This window comes from Tenrec ecaudatus, chromosome X (genome assembly GCF_050624435.1).
Source record: "Tenrec ecaudatus isolate mTenEca1 chromosome X, mTenEca1.hap1, whole genome shotgun sequence".
Lineage (NCBI taxonomy): Eukaryota > Metazoa > Chordata > Mammalia > Afrosoricida > Tenrecidae > Tenrec > Tenrec ecaudatus.
This window is the reverse complement of record NC_134548.1, coordinates 81,557,345-81,573,716: the sequence shown is the minus strand read 5'-3', so window position 1 is coordinate 81,573,716 and position 16,372 is coordinate 81,557,345. Positions and strand designations below refer to the sequence as shown.

Below are 16,372 nucleotides of genomic sequence, written 5' to 3'. Positions count from 1 at the left end.
AAGCACTCTGATAACAAGGCTGTTCACATCCTTGGTCAAGGATCAGAGGGGCTTCACTTGAGACTCAAATCACATGGGGGCCCTGCAAAAAGATTTGGATCTTTCACTGTCTTCCATAGCCTTCTGCAAACTAAGTGCTCAGATTTTAAGCTCTGATACCTTTCTCTCCTCCAGTCTTGGATTTTATTCCTTACAATATTTGGATTACACAGACTGCTATGCTTCTTCTATGTGGACTTAGCTGACACTTCACTTAAATGGCTGCTTGTTTTGAGATAAGTCTGTAAGACTCCAGACATTATTCCTTCTGACAGCGGAGAACCATCTAATTTCTTCACCACACTTTGCTATAGCGCCCATATATTTAGCGGTCACTTCAAGAGGGTATATATTGAGTAGGGCCACGTCATAAGAACGTATTGTGCCTAGATAAGGTCTGCAATTAAGTGCAAGCTCAAAATCCATTCATATGTCTGTGGTTTATATATGAAGGATGTTATAAACCTCAAAAGTGTAAAATACCAGTTTTCGTTAGCATGCGACTTAGGTTATCAATGGCTGGATAGAAACTAGGTCAAGAGTATCTAGTTATAAACATAATTGTGGGGTGAGGAGAGGTCCCCAACAAGTCATTACAGGTCCGGTAAGTGCAATTGTACAGCGATAATAAGTAAAGATTATAATAAAGTCATAGAGAACATGAGAGGTAGAGGAAAGATTGGAATAATGGAGTCAGACACAATTCATAGTAGCATGCTCACCTCAGGCCCACTTGGTGGTCCTCATGTGGGGAGCCCGGCCATGAGAGTAGGAGAGAACCCCAAATTTATTGCTAACCAAGGGTTATAAATCCATAGGGGGCATGCTTACAGGTAACCACACGTCACAGGAAGGGGCAGTACAGTAGGCATACACATCGTAGGAAGGGGATGCATGATAGGCATAAGCATGACAGGAAGGGGATGAGCTAGGGGTGTGCCCATAGGAATGGGAGGGACTAGGGGTATACATGTGACAATATGGGTGGACCCTAGATTCATAATGGTGGCCTAACCTTGGTGATCCTTGGGCGGGCTTGATCTTTATGGGGTCTCCTACAAGGAAACAGACAACTACTATTCTTAGAAGGAAGGTGGGCCCTATTTGTTGTGGGATAAACAGCGGTATCCGCTTGGTCTAGATGGCTAATAGCTCTTAGGGAGAATGACCCCTGATATACTCCTGATGACCTGCAAGTTTATAGTTATTTGCAAGCAGCTAAGTTTGACATATATTTGGGGGAGACGACTTGGGAGAAATCCTTCTGTTTCCCACACATAATTCCAGGTGTGCTTTCCCCATGGAGGTCTATTTAGGTAATGTTAAGCATTTTCCTAATGTCAGATTGACCCTCACTTCTGTTCACCAGCGGAAGAGAAATCACCTTCTCTGAGACAGCTATGTCTCACCTCTCAGACCTCTGAACTATTAAAGTTCCCTGAGCAACCGTGTAGGAACGTATGTTGATTTGGGGTGACTGTGGAATAATGTGGTATCATAGGAACTCGTTGGTCTTCTCGCTTTCCCCCACAACATGAGAAACTAACTTAGGCAAGGCCTCCTTTGTCAAAGTAGCTTTAAGGTCTACAAAAAAAGAGGGAATATATGGATTATGAGCATTAGTCAGGCATACCACTTCATTGCTTGGGATCCTGGATTACAAGATTATGGTCCGAGAACAGATGCCTACCTTTGTCTTGACATTTATACTTATAATACTGGACTTGTACAATATTTGTCCTTTTGTGATTGACTACCTTAGCTAAGAATAATGGATTTCAGGTTCATCCATGTCATGAGGTAGTTTTTTGTTTCATCACTGTTTATTTAGGCATGCAGAGTATTCTGTGTATGTGTGCAAGATTTTCTTTGTCCATTCTTCTGCTGATGGGCAAATGGACTTGTGTTAGTCCAAGTCGACTAGAGAAACAAATTCATATCCAAGTTTGAATGGCTAACATTCAAATTAGTCATTTGAATGACATTTTTGTAAACTGTCTATTCCTATCTTTTACTCACTTTTAAATTGGATTATTTGTTTTCATTTATGGAGAGGTAAAATTATATCACTTTAGGACTTAGTCCCTTGTCCATTATTTCCACTTCTAAAGATTTTCCCCAGCCCCTCTGCTCTCGTTTTACTCTTTTGGTGACGTCTTTTATTGTACATAAATGTCTTATTTTTAGTACATCCCAGTCATCTATTTTGTCTTACACCATGTGTGCTTTCTTTTTTTATATTTGGTAGTATGTGTATGCCCTGTAATAGGATCCTTAAGTTCATCTCAATTTTCTCATTGATGACCTTTATACCTCTAGGATTTACATTTAGGCCTCTAAGCCATCTTGAGTTCACTTTTGTATGTGGGATGAAGTATAGACCCTATTCTATTCTTCTGTAGCTAGAGATCCAATTTCACTGGCACCAGTTGTTTTTCTCATTCAGTGTGTTTTGGCTCTTTGTCAAAAATCAGTTGCCTATTGGTGGATGCATTTCTTTCTGGGTTTTCTATTCTGTTCCATTGGTCTAGGTATCCATCATTGTACCAGTACCAAGCTGGTTTGACTATTGTGTCTGTATAAAAGGTTTTGAAGTATGGTAGTGTCAGACCTCCCACTTTGTTCTTTCTCTTGAGTATTGTATTTATAGATTGCTTTGGGAAGTATTGACATATTCACTATATTACATCTTCGTATGATGAACAAGGATAGCTTTCCAGTTGTGTGGATCTTTTGGTTTCTCATACTAGTGAACTGTCGTTTTTTGGGTAAATTTCTTTGGTTAGGCTTATTCTAACCATTTCCTCTTTTACGTGGCTATTGTAAATGTAATGGTTTTCCTGATGTCTTTTTTTGGAGCTCCCTTCTCTACGATACAAGAATCCAATTCATTTCTACTGGTTAATCTGGTATCCTACTACTTTTCAGAATCCCTTGATTGTTACCAACAATATTTTCGTGGCATTTGGTGGGTTCTATATATGTAGGACCATATCATCTGCAAATAGCAAGTTTTTTTCACTTCTTCTTTGCCAAGTTGCATCCCTTTGATTTATTTTTGTTGTCTAATGGTTTGGGCTAAGACTTTGCACTTGATGTTGAATAAGAGTGAGGATAAGGATTCCTTTTCTGGTTCCCATTTACAAGGGAAATGTGTTCAGTTTTGCCCCTTTGAGAGTGATGTTGGCAATTGGTTTTTCATATGTGTTAATACTTTATTATCTTGAGGAATTTCCCTTCTATTCCTATTATGTTGAGTATTTTTATCAGAAATAGGTGTTAGATATTGTCAAATGCTTTTTCTGCGTCTATTGATATGATCATGTGGTTCTTATTCTTTATCTTGTTTATGTGGTATACTACATTGTTTTCCTAATGTTCCACCCTCCCTGCATCCTTGATATGAATCGCATCTGGTCATGTTGAATTGTATTTTGATATTTTGTAGGATTCTATTAGCCAGAATTTTGTTGAGAATTTTTGCATCGATGTTCTTGAAGGCCACTGATTTGTAGTTCTCTGTCTTTTGGGGCCTTTGCCTGGTTTTGGAATCAGGGTTATGTTCACGTCTTAGAATGAGTTTAAGAGTTTGCTGTACCTTTCTATATTCTGGGTTAGTCTGCATAGAATTGGTGACAGGTTTTCCATGAATACTTGGTAGAATTCCCCTGTGAAATCATATGGTCCTGGGCTTTTCTTGGTTGGGATTTTCTTGATGACCTTCTCTATTTCTACTTTTTTTATAGGCCCCTTTGGGTTTTCTTCATCAGTTTCAATAAATGTGGTTGTATAGTGCATTTCTAGATATTTGTCCATTTCTTCTAGGCTATCAAACTTGTTGGAGTAGTCTTTTACAGTAGTGTGTTATTTTTATTTAATTTGCTATGTTGTGATGCCACCCTTTTCATCTCTAACTCTAGATATTTACATCTTCTCTTTCTTTTCCTTTGTTAAGTTTGCCAGTGATTTGTCAATTTTGTTAATCCCTTGAAAGAACCAATTTCTTTTTCTGTTGAATTTTTCCATTGTCTTCCTATTTTCCAATTCATTTATTTTTCCCCAAAATCATTTTATTGGGAGTTAATGCAGCTATCATATCATCCCATAGTTCAGTTCATTTATTTTTTTAACTCTAATCTTTATGATTTATTTTTCTTGTTGCAGGGCTTATCTTTTTGCTCTTGCTCTAGTTGTTGGAAGCTTTTCTGTAGGAAAAGAAAATTTTATTTTTATTTAAGGAAAAATTGGTACATTTTGGAACCTTGAACATTGCCTGTTTTAGTGACTAAAGAGACCTTTATTATTTTTAATTGCCCTTTTATAAACAGTTTATTTTAAAAGCCTATCTAAAAAGGTGTTGAAATATTTAGTCATTCCTGGTTGGGGTGCAAAATAATAGAGCCACTTTGAAAATGAGTTTGGTAGTTCCTTACAAATTTATACATATACTTACCATATGACCCAAGAATCTTACTACTAGGTAATTACAGAAATAAAAACTTATGTTTACACAAAAATTTATATGCAAATGTTTGTAGAAATTGTCTCACTTATCTAGTAGTACTATCACAGAAATACGATGAGGTTTAATAAACAGAAATTTATTTTCTTACATGTTAGGAGGCAAGAAGTCTCAATTCAGGGAAGTGGCTCTAGGGGAGGCTTTCTCTCTGTGTCTACTCTTGGGGAAAGTCCTTTCCTCTCTTTGGCATCTTTTTCTTGGTTCTTTGGGCATCTCATGTGGCATAGCGTCTCTGTTCCTCCATATCTGCTTGCTTGCTTGCTTGCTCGGAATTTTCTCTTTTATAATCTCAATGGAGATCAGCTTAAGGCATACCTACAGTAATATTGCCTCATTAATATAATAGAGATAATTCATTCCCAAGAATTTTAAGTATGGGTTTAAGTTACTATGTACAAATTTTGGTGGGGGTGGGGGTGCACAGTTCAATCCATAACAAAAACTTTATCCACAGGCAGCATTGGCATTGAAGACCTAGCTGCCTTAAGGGACCAATCCCATATTACTCCTTTCTTTATTAGCTGGCACATAGGCACACTAACTGGACCAGGTAAGAGATAAAGGGATGACTTCACAAGAGTGGGGTACACTTTGACCTCAGGGACAGTCTTCATTTTACCAAACCACATAATACCCAAGATATTCACCACCTCCAGGCCAGCAACAAGCGGTTCAGCAGTTCAGCAGTTACTAGGTCTCAGGGAACCACACTTAGCTAGTAGGGGAAGGTCAATCGCAAGGCTCACAACTACAACAGGCTTGGTCTGAAAGAGAGGAATCTCCATTATTCCACCCACTGTTTTCCTCCTTCTGAGTCCATAGAAGACTGAGGACTGTGAGCACTTAAAGTCCCACTCTCTCCTCATGAGTATTTCCCACGCTAGCTGCCACCCTCTCATGTTCCCTAAGTGACTTGCTGGTGTTTATACCACAGCTGGATCTGGAAAGATATGAGGGGGTAGCCAACAAAACCTGGAATTCTACCCTTCCCTCAAAGCTATGCATTTATTCTTTTTCCTTTTTTCCAAAATACCCTTATCACCTTCAAAATACTCTTCATTACATTTAATACATTTGGCAAATCCGTGTTTTCATTTTTGGAAACATTTTTCAAACCCATCTGTTTGGATGGCTGACAGCACCTCCCTCGTTTTATTCTCCACCTCTTCTACATTGTCAACTTGCTATCCTTTCATGTCCTTCTGCATTCATGGGGGGAAAAGAAGTTTCAAGGAGCAAAGTCAGGTGAGTAAGGTGCATGAGACAAAAGAGGCATGATTTTGTGTGTGTGTGAAAAACTGGTACACTGAGATGGCTATGTGAGCAGGTGTATTGTCTTAGTGGCAAAACCAGTGCCCTGTCTGCCACAAATCAGGCCTTTTTTGTTGCACACTGTTACACAATCTTTTCAGAACCTCTAAATAGAAAGTTGATTAACAGTCTGACCTGGTGGAACAAACTCCAAATGCACTACAAGTCTACATTTTCATATGTTCAGGAAGTTGACTGATGTCCAGAATGAGGTTTGTCATCAGTCGACATTTCACCTTTTTTGAAATGAGAAAACCACCCATATGTTTGAGTTTTTCCACAGCGTCATTCTTGTGAGCTATGTTCAACATCACAACAGTTTCTGTGACATTTTTCCTGAGCAAGAAACAAAATTTCACAGCCACATGCTGTTCTCTTAAATCGGCCATCACACACACAAAAAATGAGGTTTGAGCGAAATTTATTTTACGGAAAAAGTTCACTGTGACCAGAGAGAATCTTCCCAGGTGAAGTCACTGTATGCACTAACTTACAGCGAGTTGCTCAAAGCTCGCTTAGTGGGACAAATGTGTACTACTAAAGCTCTGGTTCACCCAGTGCATTTTGGGGGGGGGGGGGAGGTGGGTGGAAGGACCCCTTAGTATATATAGTAATTGAATTGTCAAGACTTACCTTATGGTAAACAGCATGAGAAGAATAATTTTAGGAACTCTGCCTTAGTGAAGAGCTTCAAACTTAGCCCTAACTTGATATTACATTACTGAAATATGTTCCCACTGCTGGGCTGACTTTAGTTTTTCAGAATTACTATTAAGTGTTATATCTCTATTGGTGATAAGTTCATGCATGTAGATGCTCCAAAGAATGTATTTATTCAAACTTCTTTTTACTGCTTGTCCAGGGTCGTTATGGTTGCTGTCGCTTTCTGAGAGATGGATATAAAACTCCTAAAGAGGTAGGTTCCCCTCTCCCCAAATGAACCCCAGAATGGTCACTGGTAACACTGATTTTGTGGAAACATTTATAATAATTATATAGACCGCTCTATAGGGTGGTCATAACAAACTACTTGATAAGAATGGGAATTCCAGAACACTACATTATACTCGTGTGGAACTTTTACATGGATCAAGAGACAGTTATGCAAACAGAACAAGAGAATACTGCATGGTTTAAAATATGAAATGGTGTGCATCAGGGTTGCATCCTTTCACCATACATGTTAAATCTGTATGTTGAGCAAATAATCAGAGACGCTGGATTATATGAAGAAGAATGTGGCATCAAGATTGGAAAAAGTCTTATTAGAACCTGAGATGAACTGATGAAAGAGCACAACCTTGCTTGCTGAAAGTGAGGCAGACTTCAAGCATTTGATGATGATCAAGGATTGCAGCCTTCAAAGTGCTTTCAAGCTCAATGTAAAGAAGACCCAAATCCTCACAAATGGACCCATGGGGAACAGCATGATAAGTGGGAAAAAAGGTGGAAGTTTTCAAAGGTTCAATCTTTTTTATTTTAAAGATCATTTTATTGTGGGCTCTTACAGCTCTTATAACAATCCATACATTAATTGTATCAAGTATATTTGTATATATGTTGCCACCATTATTTTCTAAACATTTATATTATATTTGAACCCTTGGTATCAGCCCATCTTCTTACTCTCCCTCACCACCTCCCACCCTCGTGACCCCTTGATAAATTATAAATTATTATTATTTTCATATCTTACACCAACTGCTGTCTCCCCTGCGGTTTCTTTCCCCCTCCTCTCCCCACCTCCCCTCTACCCTGCTGGTATCATTACTCCCATTTCTGTTCCTGAAGGGTTTATCTGACCTGGATTCTATGTGTCCTGAGCTCTTAGCTGTACCTGTGTACATACTCTGGTCTAGCCCGCAGTGAAAGGCAGGATTGGGGTCATGATAGTGGAAGGTGAGGAACCAGAGGAAACATCATGTGTTTCATTGGTACTCTACTTCACCCTAGTTGACTCATCCCTTCCTTGTCACCCTTCTGTGAAGGGATATCCCATTGTCTACAGATGGATTTGGAGTCTCTGCTCTGACACCCCTCGTTCTATACAATATATTTTTTGTTTGTTTTGGGGGTTCTGTTTGTTTGTTTGATGCCTGTTACCTGATCCCTTCGACACCACATGATCTCACAGGCTGGTTAGTGTGCTTCTTCCATTTGGGCTTTATGGCTGCTTGTTTAACTTCAAGCTTTTAAGACCCCAGATGCTATATCTTTGATAGCTGAGCACCATCATCTTTCTTCACCCATTTGCTTGTGCACCCATTTTGTCTTCAGAGATCGATAAGGGTCTCATCTTGTTTGGAACCACAATCAATGATCATGGAAGCAGTAGCCAAGAGATGAAAAGACATGTTGCATTGGATAAATCTGCCTCACAGACATCCTTGGAATATAGAAAAGCTATGATGTTACTTTGAGGACTAAGGTGGTCTCCTCTAAGCCATGGCATTTTTCATTTGCCTCATATGCGTGTGAAAGTTGTACACTGCATAAAAAAGACTGAAAAAGAATTGATGCGTTTGAACTGTGATGCTGTAGAAGAATATTGAAAGGATCAAGGAAGACTGAAAGGACAAACCAATCTGTCTTGGAAGAAGTATGGTCAGAGTGTTCCTTGGATGCAGGGATGATGAGACTTCATCTTGCATGTGTTTGTATATACTATCAGAATTGACCAGTCCCTGGAGAAATAAAGTGGCTTGACACTGTGACTGTGATAATGGGCTCAAGCAAAGGAAAAATTGTGAGGATGGTACAGGACCAAGTAGCGCTTCATTCTGTTGTATATAGGTTTGCTATGGGTCAGAACTGACTCCATGGCACCTAACACCCCAAATAGCAATAGAATAGCAGTAACGGATGTTTGCTACTTGTATTTACTAACTTTAGGTTTACTTTTTCCATTTGCTTGTTTTTTCACCTTTCCCAATTAAATAATTGGTATATGAGATGGCTTCAAAAGTCCATGGAAATATGGAATAAAAAAAATGGAGTTTTCTCACAAACTTTTAGAAGCCCCATTCACAGAGGTTATAGTTCCACTTGGTCCCTTCTTCAACTTACTGCAGTTAGTTATAAACAACAGTTGATCTTGAAAAGTTAAACTTTTTGTTCTATTTACAGTAGTTGATTTAGATAACTCAGGGGTTTTTGTTCTATTTATCAGATTTCCTGCTTGGAAGTGGGAAAAATAGTATTATTACAGAAATTCAATGGTCTATAAGAGGGAACACTTTTACTAGTAATACAGACATATTTTAAGGCTTGGATTCTGAGTTAGGCCACGTTGACTAGAGAAACATATGTATAGGAAATATGTGTGTATATATTCATATGAAAAATATATAGGAATTTTATATGGCAGAATAATTGTATATTAAGAAAACACCAAAGCCCAGTTCAGATCAATTCCACAAGTACGATATTAGCCCATACATCCAATACTAGGCCATAAATTCCTTTTCAGACTCACATAGTCACTCGCAATGATGCTGAATGCAGGAAGATCACAGGTTGGTGGGTGAAAACTCTTTTGGATCCAGTGGTGGTGGAAGCATTTCAATGTTGGCATGGGTCTTTGCCACATGACTCACTCAGGTCTCAGCATGGATCCATATGACTTGCCAACAGGAAGACAAAATCAGACAGACAGAGATTGTGTGGCTCATCTCCAGGGAGAAAGAGAGGAAGTTCCTAGAATCCTCCGTAGAAGACCACATCACAGGAAGCATCAACAGGCTGTGACCTGATTGACAGTCTAGACTCCACCCCTTTACTTATTTATTAAGTATACCTGAAATTATGTAACTACCACAGATTCACTAGTCCAGAATAATTATACTTATGGAGATCCCCTCATAGAGGGGTTTAGGAGAGGAGATGGGTTAATTAGGGTGTGAGGTAGTATCGATGAAGAACACAGCTTTCCCCCAGATCCTGGATGCTTCCTCCCCCCAACTACCATGATCCGAATTCTACCTTGCAGGGCTGGATAGGACAGAGGCTGTACACTGGTACATATGAGGGTTGGAGGTACAGGGAATCCAGGGTGGATGATACCTTCAGGACCAAGGGTGTGAGGGACGATGCTGGGAGAGTGGAGGGTGAGTGGGTTGGAAAGGGGGAACTGATTACAAGGATCCACATGTGACCTCTTCCCTGGGAGAGGGACAGCATAGAAGGGGGGAAGGGAGACCCCGGATAGGGCAAGATATGACAAAATAACGATGTATAAATTACCAAGGGCATATGAGGGAGGGGGGAATGGGGAGGGAGGGGGGGAAAAAAGAGGACCTGATGCAAGGGGCTTAAGTGGAGAGCAAATGCCTTGAGAATGATTGGGGCAGGGAATGTATGGATCTGCTTTATACAATTGATGTATGTATATGTATGGATTGTGGTAAGAGTTGTTTGCGTCCCTAATAAAATGTAAAAGAAGAAAAGAGAAAAAATGATTAGGGCAAAGACTGTACAGATGTGCTTTATACAATTGATGTATGTATATGTATGAACTGTGAAAAGAATTGTATCAGCCCCAATAAATTGTTAAAATAAAAAAAAAATAAAAAAAAGAATGGAAAAAAATATCTTTGATCTCAAACTCTTCTGAAACATGTCCTCTACTTCTTCACTTCCTTTTTATTCTTCAGCCCTGAATTTGAGCTTTGACCCTACCAATCTATTAATTTTATGTCCTGAAAGATCATCATAATCTCTCAAATTACCAGTCCAAGAGAATTTTCTCAAATCTTTATTCTCCTTGACATCTCTCTGGCATTATTTTTCCATTTTAGTTTCACAGCACTTCCTTATCCCAATTCTTCTTTCCTTTACCTTTCACTCATGCAACTCTGAGGGTTGACCAATAATCCCTTTGGGGCTGTTCATTCATTCTTATATTAGTACTCCTCAGAAAGTTCATCTTTAATATGTGCGCTCACTCTCTCTGCTCATCTAAATATTTTTTGTATCATGCTACTAACTCTGACCTAACAAGTCTAAAACCAACCCCAATTTTCATGCACATCAGTATCACTTCATATACCCAGCTGTAAGGCCTTATTATCTCTGTTACCTGAGTCACATCTTAGAGTTCTTATGAAACTCACTAAACTCCCTGACATCAAGTCAATGCTGACTCATAGCAACCCCCAGTGGGTTTCTGAGACTGTAACTGTTTAAGAGAGGTGAAAGCCCAGTTTTTCTTCCACAGAGATTTTGGTAGTTCCGAACTACTGACCATGCGGATCACAGCCGAATGCATAACCACCACACCATCAGGACTCCTTAGAGTTTGTATGACGTATAGGAAATTTGTGCATGCTCTGCCTTCCCTAATCAACTTCTCCAAAGCAAACTATCAGTGGCAAAAGCCATTCTGTAGTACCTCTGAACTATAACCAAATAAGAGAGACTTTGTTTATTTGTTTGTTTGAAATGAACTTGTGTGTCACTAAAGACTCCCAAGTCCATTGTCCATTTACCTCAGCCACTCGGACCACTATTTAGGTTTGAGAAATACAGAATCTGGAGGGATTTTTGTTTGTTTGTTTGTTTTTAAAGAAACACATTGTATATATTTACACAGCCCATCTCAAGAAATGAAATCAACAATATCCTGTTAGCCTCCATGTATGTAGTTGTCTCTCTCACCCACGCCAGCACTGAGATGCTTCCACTACCACTGCATCCACAAGACTTTCCACCCCCTTGCCTATGATCTTCCTGCATTAAGCATCATTGTATGTGCTGTGTGAGTCTGAAGAGAAACTTATAGACTGGTATCAGACTTATGTGCTAATATCAGACTTATGGAATTGAACTAGATGGGGCTGGGATGTTTTCCCAATATCTCATTGCTCTTTTATATAAAGCTCTTTCTTATACACATATGAGTGTCTCTGGATTTATTTCTCTAGTCAACCCGGACTAACACATGAGGTCTCCTGTGTAGAAGTAGGCTCTCTAACTCATTGCTTAGGAGACCACATCTTCTCCAAAATTTACTATGTTCTGTTTTACTGAATTTTGCTGTAAGTGTAATATTCTGTGGGATGCCACTGTTGTTTTAATTTATATTTTCCTTATTTCCAATGAACATGAGCATTTCTTCATATGATAATCAACAGCCTTGATTGGGTTATTGGTATTTTTCTAGTTAAGATGTTGCTAGTTTTATATAGATGGAGATTTGCCCTTTATCTGATGTATCGTTACTAAATATTTTTCCCTACCTATAGGTTATCTGTTGATTCTTTTGATGAAGTTTTTATTTATTTATTTGGTGGAGTCTTTTTAATGTGCATAAAAGTTGTATTCTTAGTAGCTCCCAGTTATTTATTTTGTCTAGGAGCATGGTAACTTGCTCCATTTCTGTAAGGTTCTTAAAGGATTGTTTTGTAGTTTTCTTTGTATGTCTTTTGTTTCTCTGGTCACATTTATTCTTAAATATTTTACTTTTTGGGTAGTTACTGTAAGTGATGTTGTTCCTTTAGTATCTTTTTCAATATCATTATTTTCAACATACAAGAATCTACATTGCTACATTGCCAACATTTTCAATTACTTTGAACAAATTTTTAATTGAATCTTTGGGGTTTTATATATATAGGATTATGCCATCTACAAATAAAGAAAATTTTATTTCTTCTCTATCTGTGTGGATACATTTTATACCTTTTTGATATCTTATAGCTCTAGTGAAAACTTCTAGGACTATATTAAACAAATGTGGTAACAAAGCCCAACCTTGTCTAGTTTCCATTTGAAGAGGAAATGTTTTCAATTTCTCTCCATTAAGTGAGAGGCAGGCCATTGGTTTCATATATATTCCTTTTATTTTGTTGAGAAATTTCCCTTCTACAATAAGTGTTTTTATCTGGAATGTATGTTGAATTTTACCAAATTCTTTTTCCTGTATCGATTGATATAGTCATATGGATCTTCTCCTTTATTTTCTGCATGTGGTGAATTATATTGATTTTTCCCTAATATTAAGCCATTTGATCATGATGTTTTATTCTAGTTTAGTTTTGATGCTTTGTTGAATTCCGTTGGTGAGAATTTTATTGAAAATCTGGGCATCTATATTCATTAGAGATATTGGTTTGTGATTTTCAATTCTGGAGATGTTTTTGCCTGGTTTAGGTATCAGAGTTATACTTGCTTCATAAAATGAGTTTACAATATACTGTCAATTTGTATACTGTTGAATAGTCTATACAAAATTGCTATTAAGTCCTCCCAATGTGCCGAGGAAATTCTGCCACAGTCCAAATCCCAAGAGGTCCAGCCAGATGCTGGGAGCCAGTCTACTGCCTATCTGTGGTAGTTACATAATCTGGTATCAATTTGAGACTATTAAGAGTGAAGGGGTCGAGTTTAGCCTTGATGACCTCATTTGGAGGTGCTATGGAGATAAATAGTTCTCTGGAGGCCAGACCCATACTTTCTGAAGCTGCTAACAAGACATATGGAGCTGCGCTGATGGAACCAGAGCCCTGAAGCTGGAGGAGCCACGTGAATATCCATCCCAGCGCGGAGATGCCTCCGCCACCACTGGATCTACAAGACTTTCAACCCACTGGCCTGTGATCTTCCTGCATTCAGCATTATTGCATGACTGTGTGAGTCTGAAGAGGAATTTATAGACTGCTATTGGACAAATGGGCTGATATCAAACTTACGGTCTTGATCTGGACGGGGCTGGGATGTTTTCTTAATGTACAATTACTCTTTATATAAAGCTCTTTCTTATACACATAAGTGTCACTAGATTTGTTTTTCTAGTCAACCCAGACTAACACAAGATCCAAGTTTCCCCAGTCCGGCTGACTGCATTGAGCGAATTGGGACCCTTCTAGCCCCTCACCTTAGAGATGTGTGTATGCACCTGGCAAAATTCTCACTCAGTCTCTCTCCAGTAATGCTGACAGAGTGGTATTGATCAGCAGCAGGGGAGGGGAAGGGTGCTCTTCCCTCACCACAATGGTCTGTATCACCTGGTTCCTGGCAGCAGTGTCTTGCCAGGATGGAATAACATCCATAGCTTTCCCCCTTTTTTTCTGGGATTATTTTTGTCAGTTTCTGATTAAGGTGTCTTTTCTAAGAGGGGAGATTTGGAACTCAGGTTGCCACAGTCTTTCCACAACTTCAAAAGTTTGTCCTGAGAAAGGGATTAAGAGTGGCTCCCAGTAAGTGATTTTGTTGTTTCTTATTTGTATGTTTGTTGCCCACCCCCCCCCCCCAGGATCCCAGTCGACTGTACTATGAACCAGCAGAGCTGAAGTTATTTGAAAACATTGAGTGTGAATGGCCATTGTTCTGGACATACTTTATTCTTGATGGGATCTTCTGTGCCAATGAGGAACAGGTAATAAGCTGCTGAAAGTTTTTTTTCTAATACTAAAAAAAACCTCACTGCCTTTGAATCAACTGTGACTTATAACAACCCCATAGGACAGAGTAGAACTGCCCTTGTGGACTTCCAAGACTTTAAATCTTTACAGGAGTAGAAAGCCTCATCTTTCTCTTGCAGAGCTGCAGATGGTTTTGAACTGCTAACTTTAAGGTTAGCAGCCCAACCATAACCCATTACATCACCAATTATCTATGGAAAGAGAAAGCCAAGTCTTTCTCCCACAGAGCTGGTGGTGGTTTTGAACTGCCAACCATGTGCAGTCTTAAACATAGCCACTATACCACCAGGGCTCACTGAGGAAATTCGGTTCAGAGTTATAAAATTTATATATATTTCTTTTTCTTTCTCTTTCAATTTCTTGGTGTTATTACTAACAATTGACTTGCCCAAGTGCGGTCATTAACTCCTTCCATTTCTCTGTTTAAAAGGTAAGATTTTTTTTCTTGTTTCAGTGAAGAAAAAATCTCAAAGGCACTTAGAATTTCAAAATGTTTTATAAGTATAGAGTACACTTAATTCTACTGCAGTGCAACATGTGTCCATGGGACTTTAGAAAGTTTATTTTTCAGCACAGCTCATTATCATATTCAATGTCATATTCAAGACACTTTTGTAAGTGATGATACCAGTCATTTAGTTCATTCCTAAAGAACTAATGGTACTGGAAATTTAACCACTCCAATGGAATCTTTTTAACATTAATGACTGAAGAAAAATAGGAATTTTTCTTAGATATCGTTAGAGCTTTCGAAATTGATTGGCGAGGATTGGGGGGAGCTGTTGGATGACCGGTCAGGCTGCGAGGAGGGTGGAGGGGACTGGTAAGGTGGTGGGAGCAGCACGCTGAGGAGTTCAGGTAGTTCCCTGAGAGTGGGGGGGGGGGTACTGGTTTGGGAGGCCTGCGCTAATAGGATTTGACGGTGGAACAGTGGCTACAAAGCTGGGGTGGGAGGGGGGAACTCAAGTCCCAAAAAGCCTGCACATAGGGGACTTCAGAATCCTTACCAGTCCTCCTGAAAAAATTGTCCAGGTCCCGTAGAATTGTGAAATTGAAAGTGCCAGTCGGGGGCCAATGAGACTGATTATCAAGACGATATTGTGGCCAGGCAACTTGCGAGAGTAAAACAAGCTTTTTCTTTTGCAAGGTCTGAGTATACCCCAGGCAAGAGAAGTTTTTTTAAGAGACAGCCCAGTGGAGTCAATGGGTCAATTTTGGACTGCCCGGCGCCCATGATGAGAGAGGGAGGAGAAGACAAAGAAATTCAGCTTACAGACACCACAGTGGTGTGAATAGGAAACACACAGCCAGGTGAAACATTCCTAGGCTAACCCTCTGAGAGTTAGTCTAGTCTGAGGGTGGGGGGGCACCTGGCGGCCATGGTGAGCCTAGGCTAACCCTCTGAGAGTTAGTCCAGTCTGAGGCGGGGTGCCTGGCGCCCATGGTAAGAGTCAGAGGGAGTGAGCAGTGACAAGGTTTTGGCTTTTGGGTGAGCGTGTCTAGGCAGGAGGCTCCCAGGCATCCCCAGTGAGTCCTGCCTAGGATGGCGGCAAAGGAGGGAGAGGGATTGACAAGACGTCTCAAAGACAATCACTCTCCAGCGACCCCTGGGATCTGCGGAAGGAGGATTCCTGGCATGGCCCCATCTAGTACAGGAAAACTCTGGCGTAGCTCAAAAGCCAAAACCAAGCCGGAAGGGAGTGAGAGGGAGATAGAGAGTGTGGAAGAGGGAAAGAGGGAGTGCGGGAGAGGGAGAGACTCACCAGGGCAGCCATAGACTGGTTTGAGCATGTCCAAGCTCGGAAGGCAAGGAGATAGGGGGGCTCTCAGGGGACCCCCAAAGGAGGGGGGAGCTGCACGCCTATTCCGGACACCACGCCTAAAAGTCCTGGAGATTTGGGGAGATAGGGGGACTCTCAGGGGACCCCCAAAGAGGGGGAGCTGCACCCCTATCCCGGGTTTCGGTACCAAGAATGTAAGGAATTTTGGGGTGCAAAACAGAACCAAAGATCCAATCGGCAAAATTTAGAAGCAGGCGGATTCAGCAACTCAGGGAATTGAGCCTTTGAGACCGCACTTT

General features: G+C 40.0%; 1 protein-coding gene across 2 annotated transcripts in view; it reads left to right on the top strand.

Moving 5' to 3' along the window:
* PHKA1 (phosphorylase kinase regulatory subunit alpha 1) overlaps positions 1–16,372 on the top strand; it is a 274,019-nt gene that overhangs the window by 84,481 nt on the left and 173,166 nt on the right. For both annotated transcript variants that reach the window (XM_075538855.1, XM_075538854.1), the window contains 2 exons: positions 6,735–6,788; positions 14,124–14,246. In XM_075538855.1, the coding sequence (XP_075394970.1) occupies positions 6,735–6,788; positions 14,124–14,246 (177 nt within the window). The remainder of the gene's footprint in view (positions 1–6,734; positions 6,789–14,123; positions 14,247–16,372) is intronic.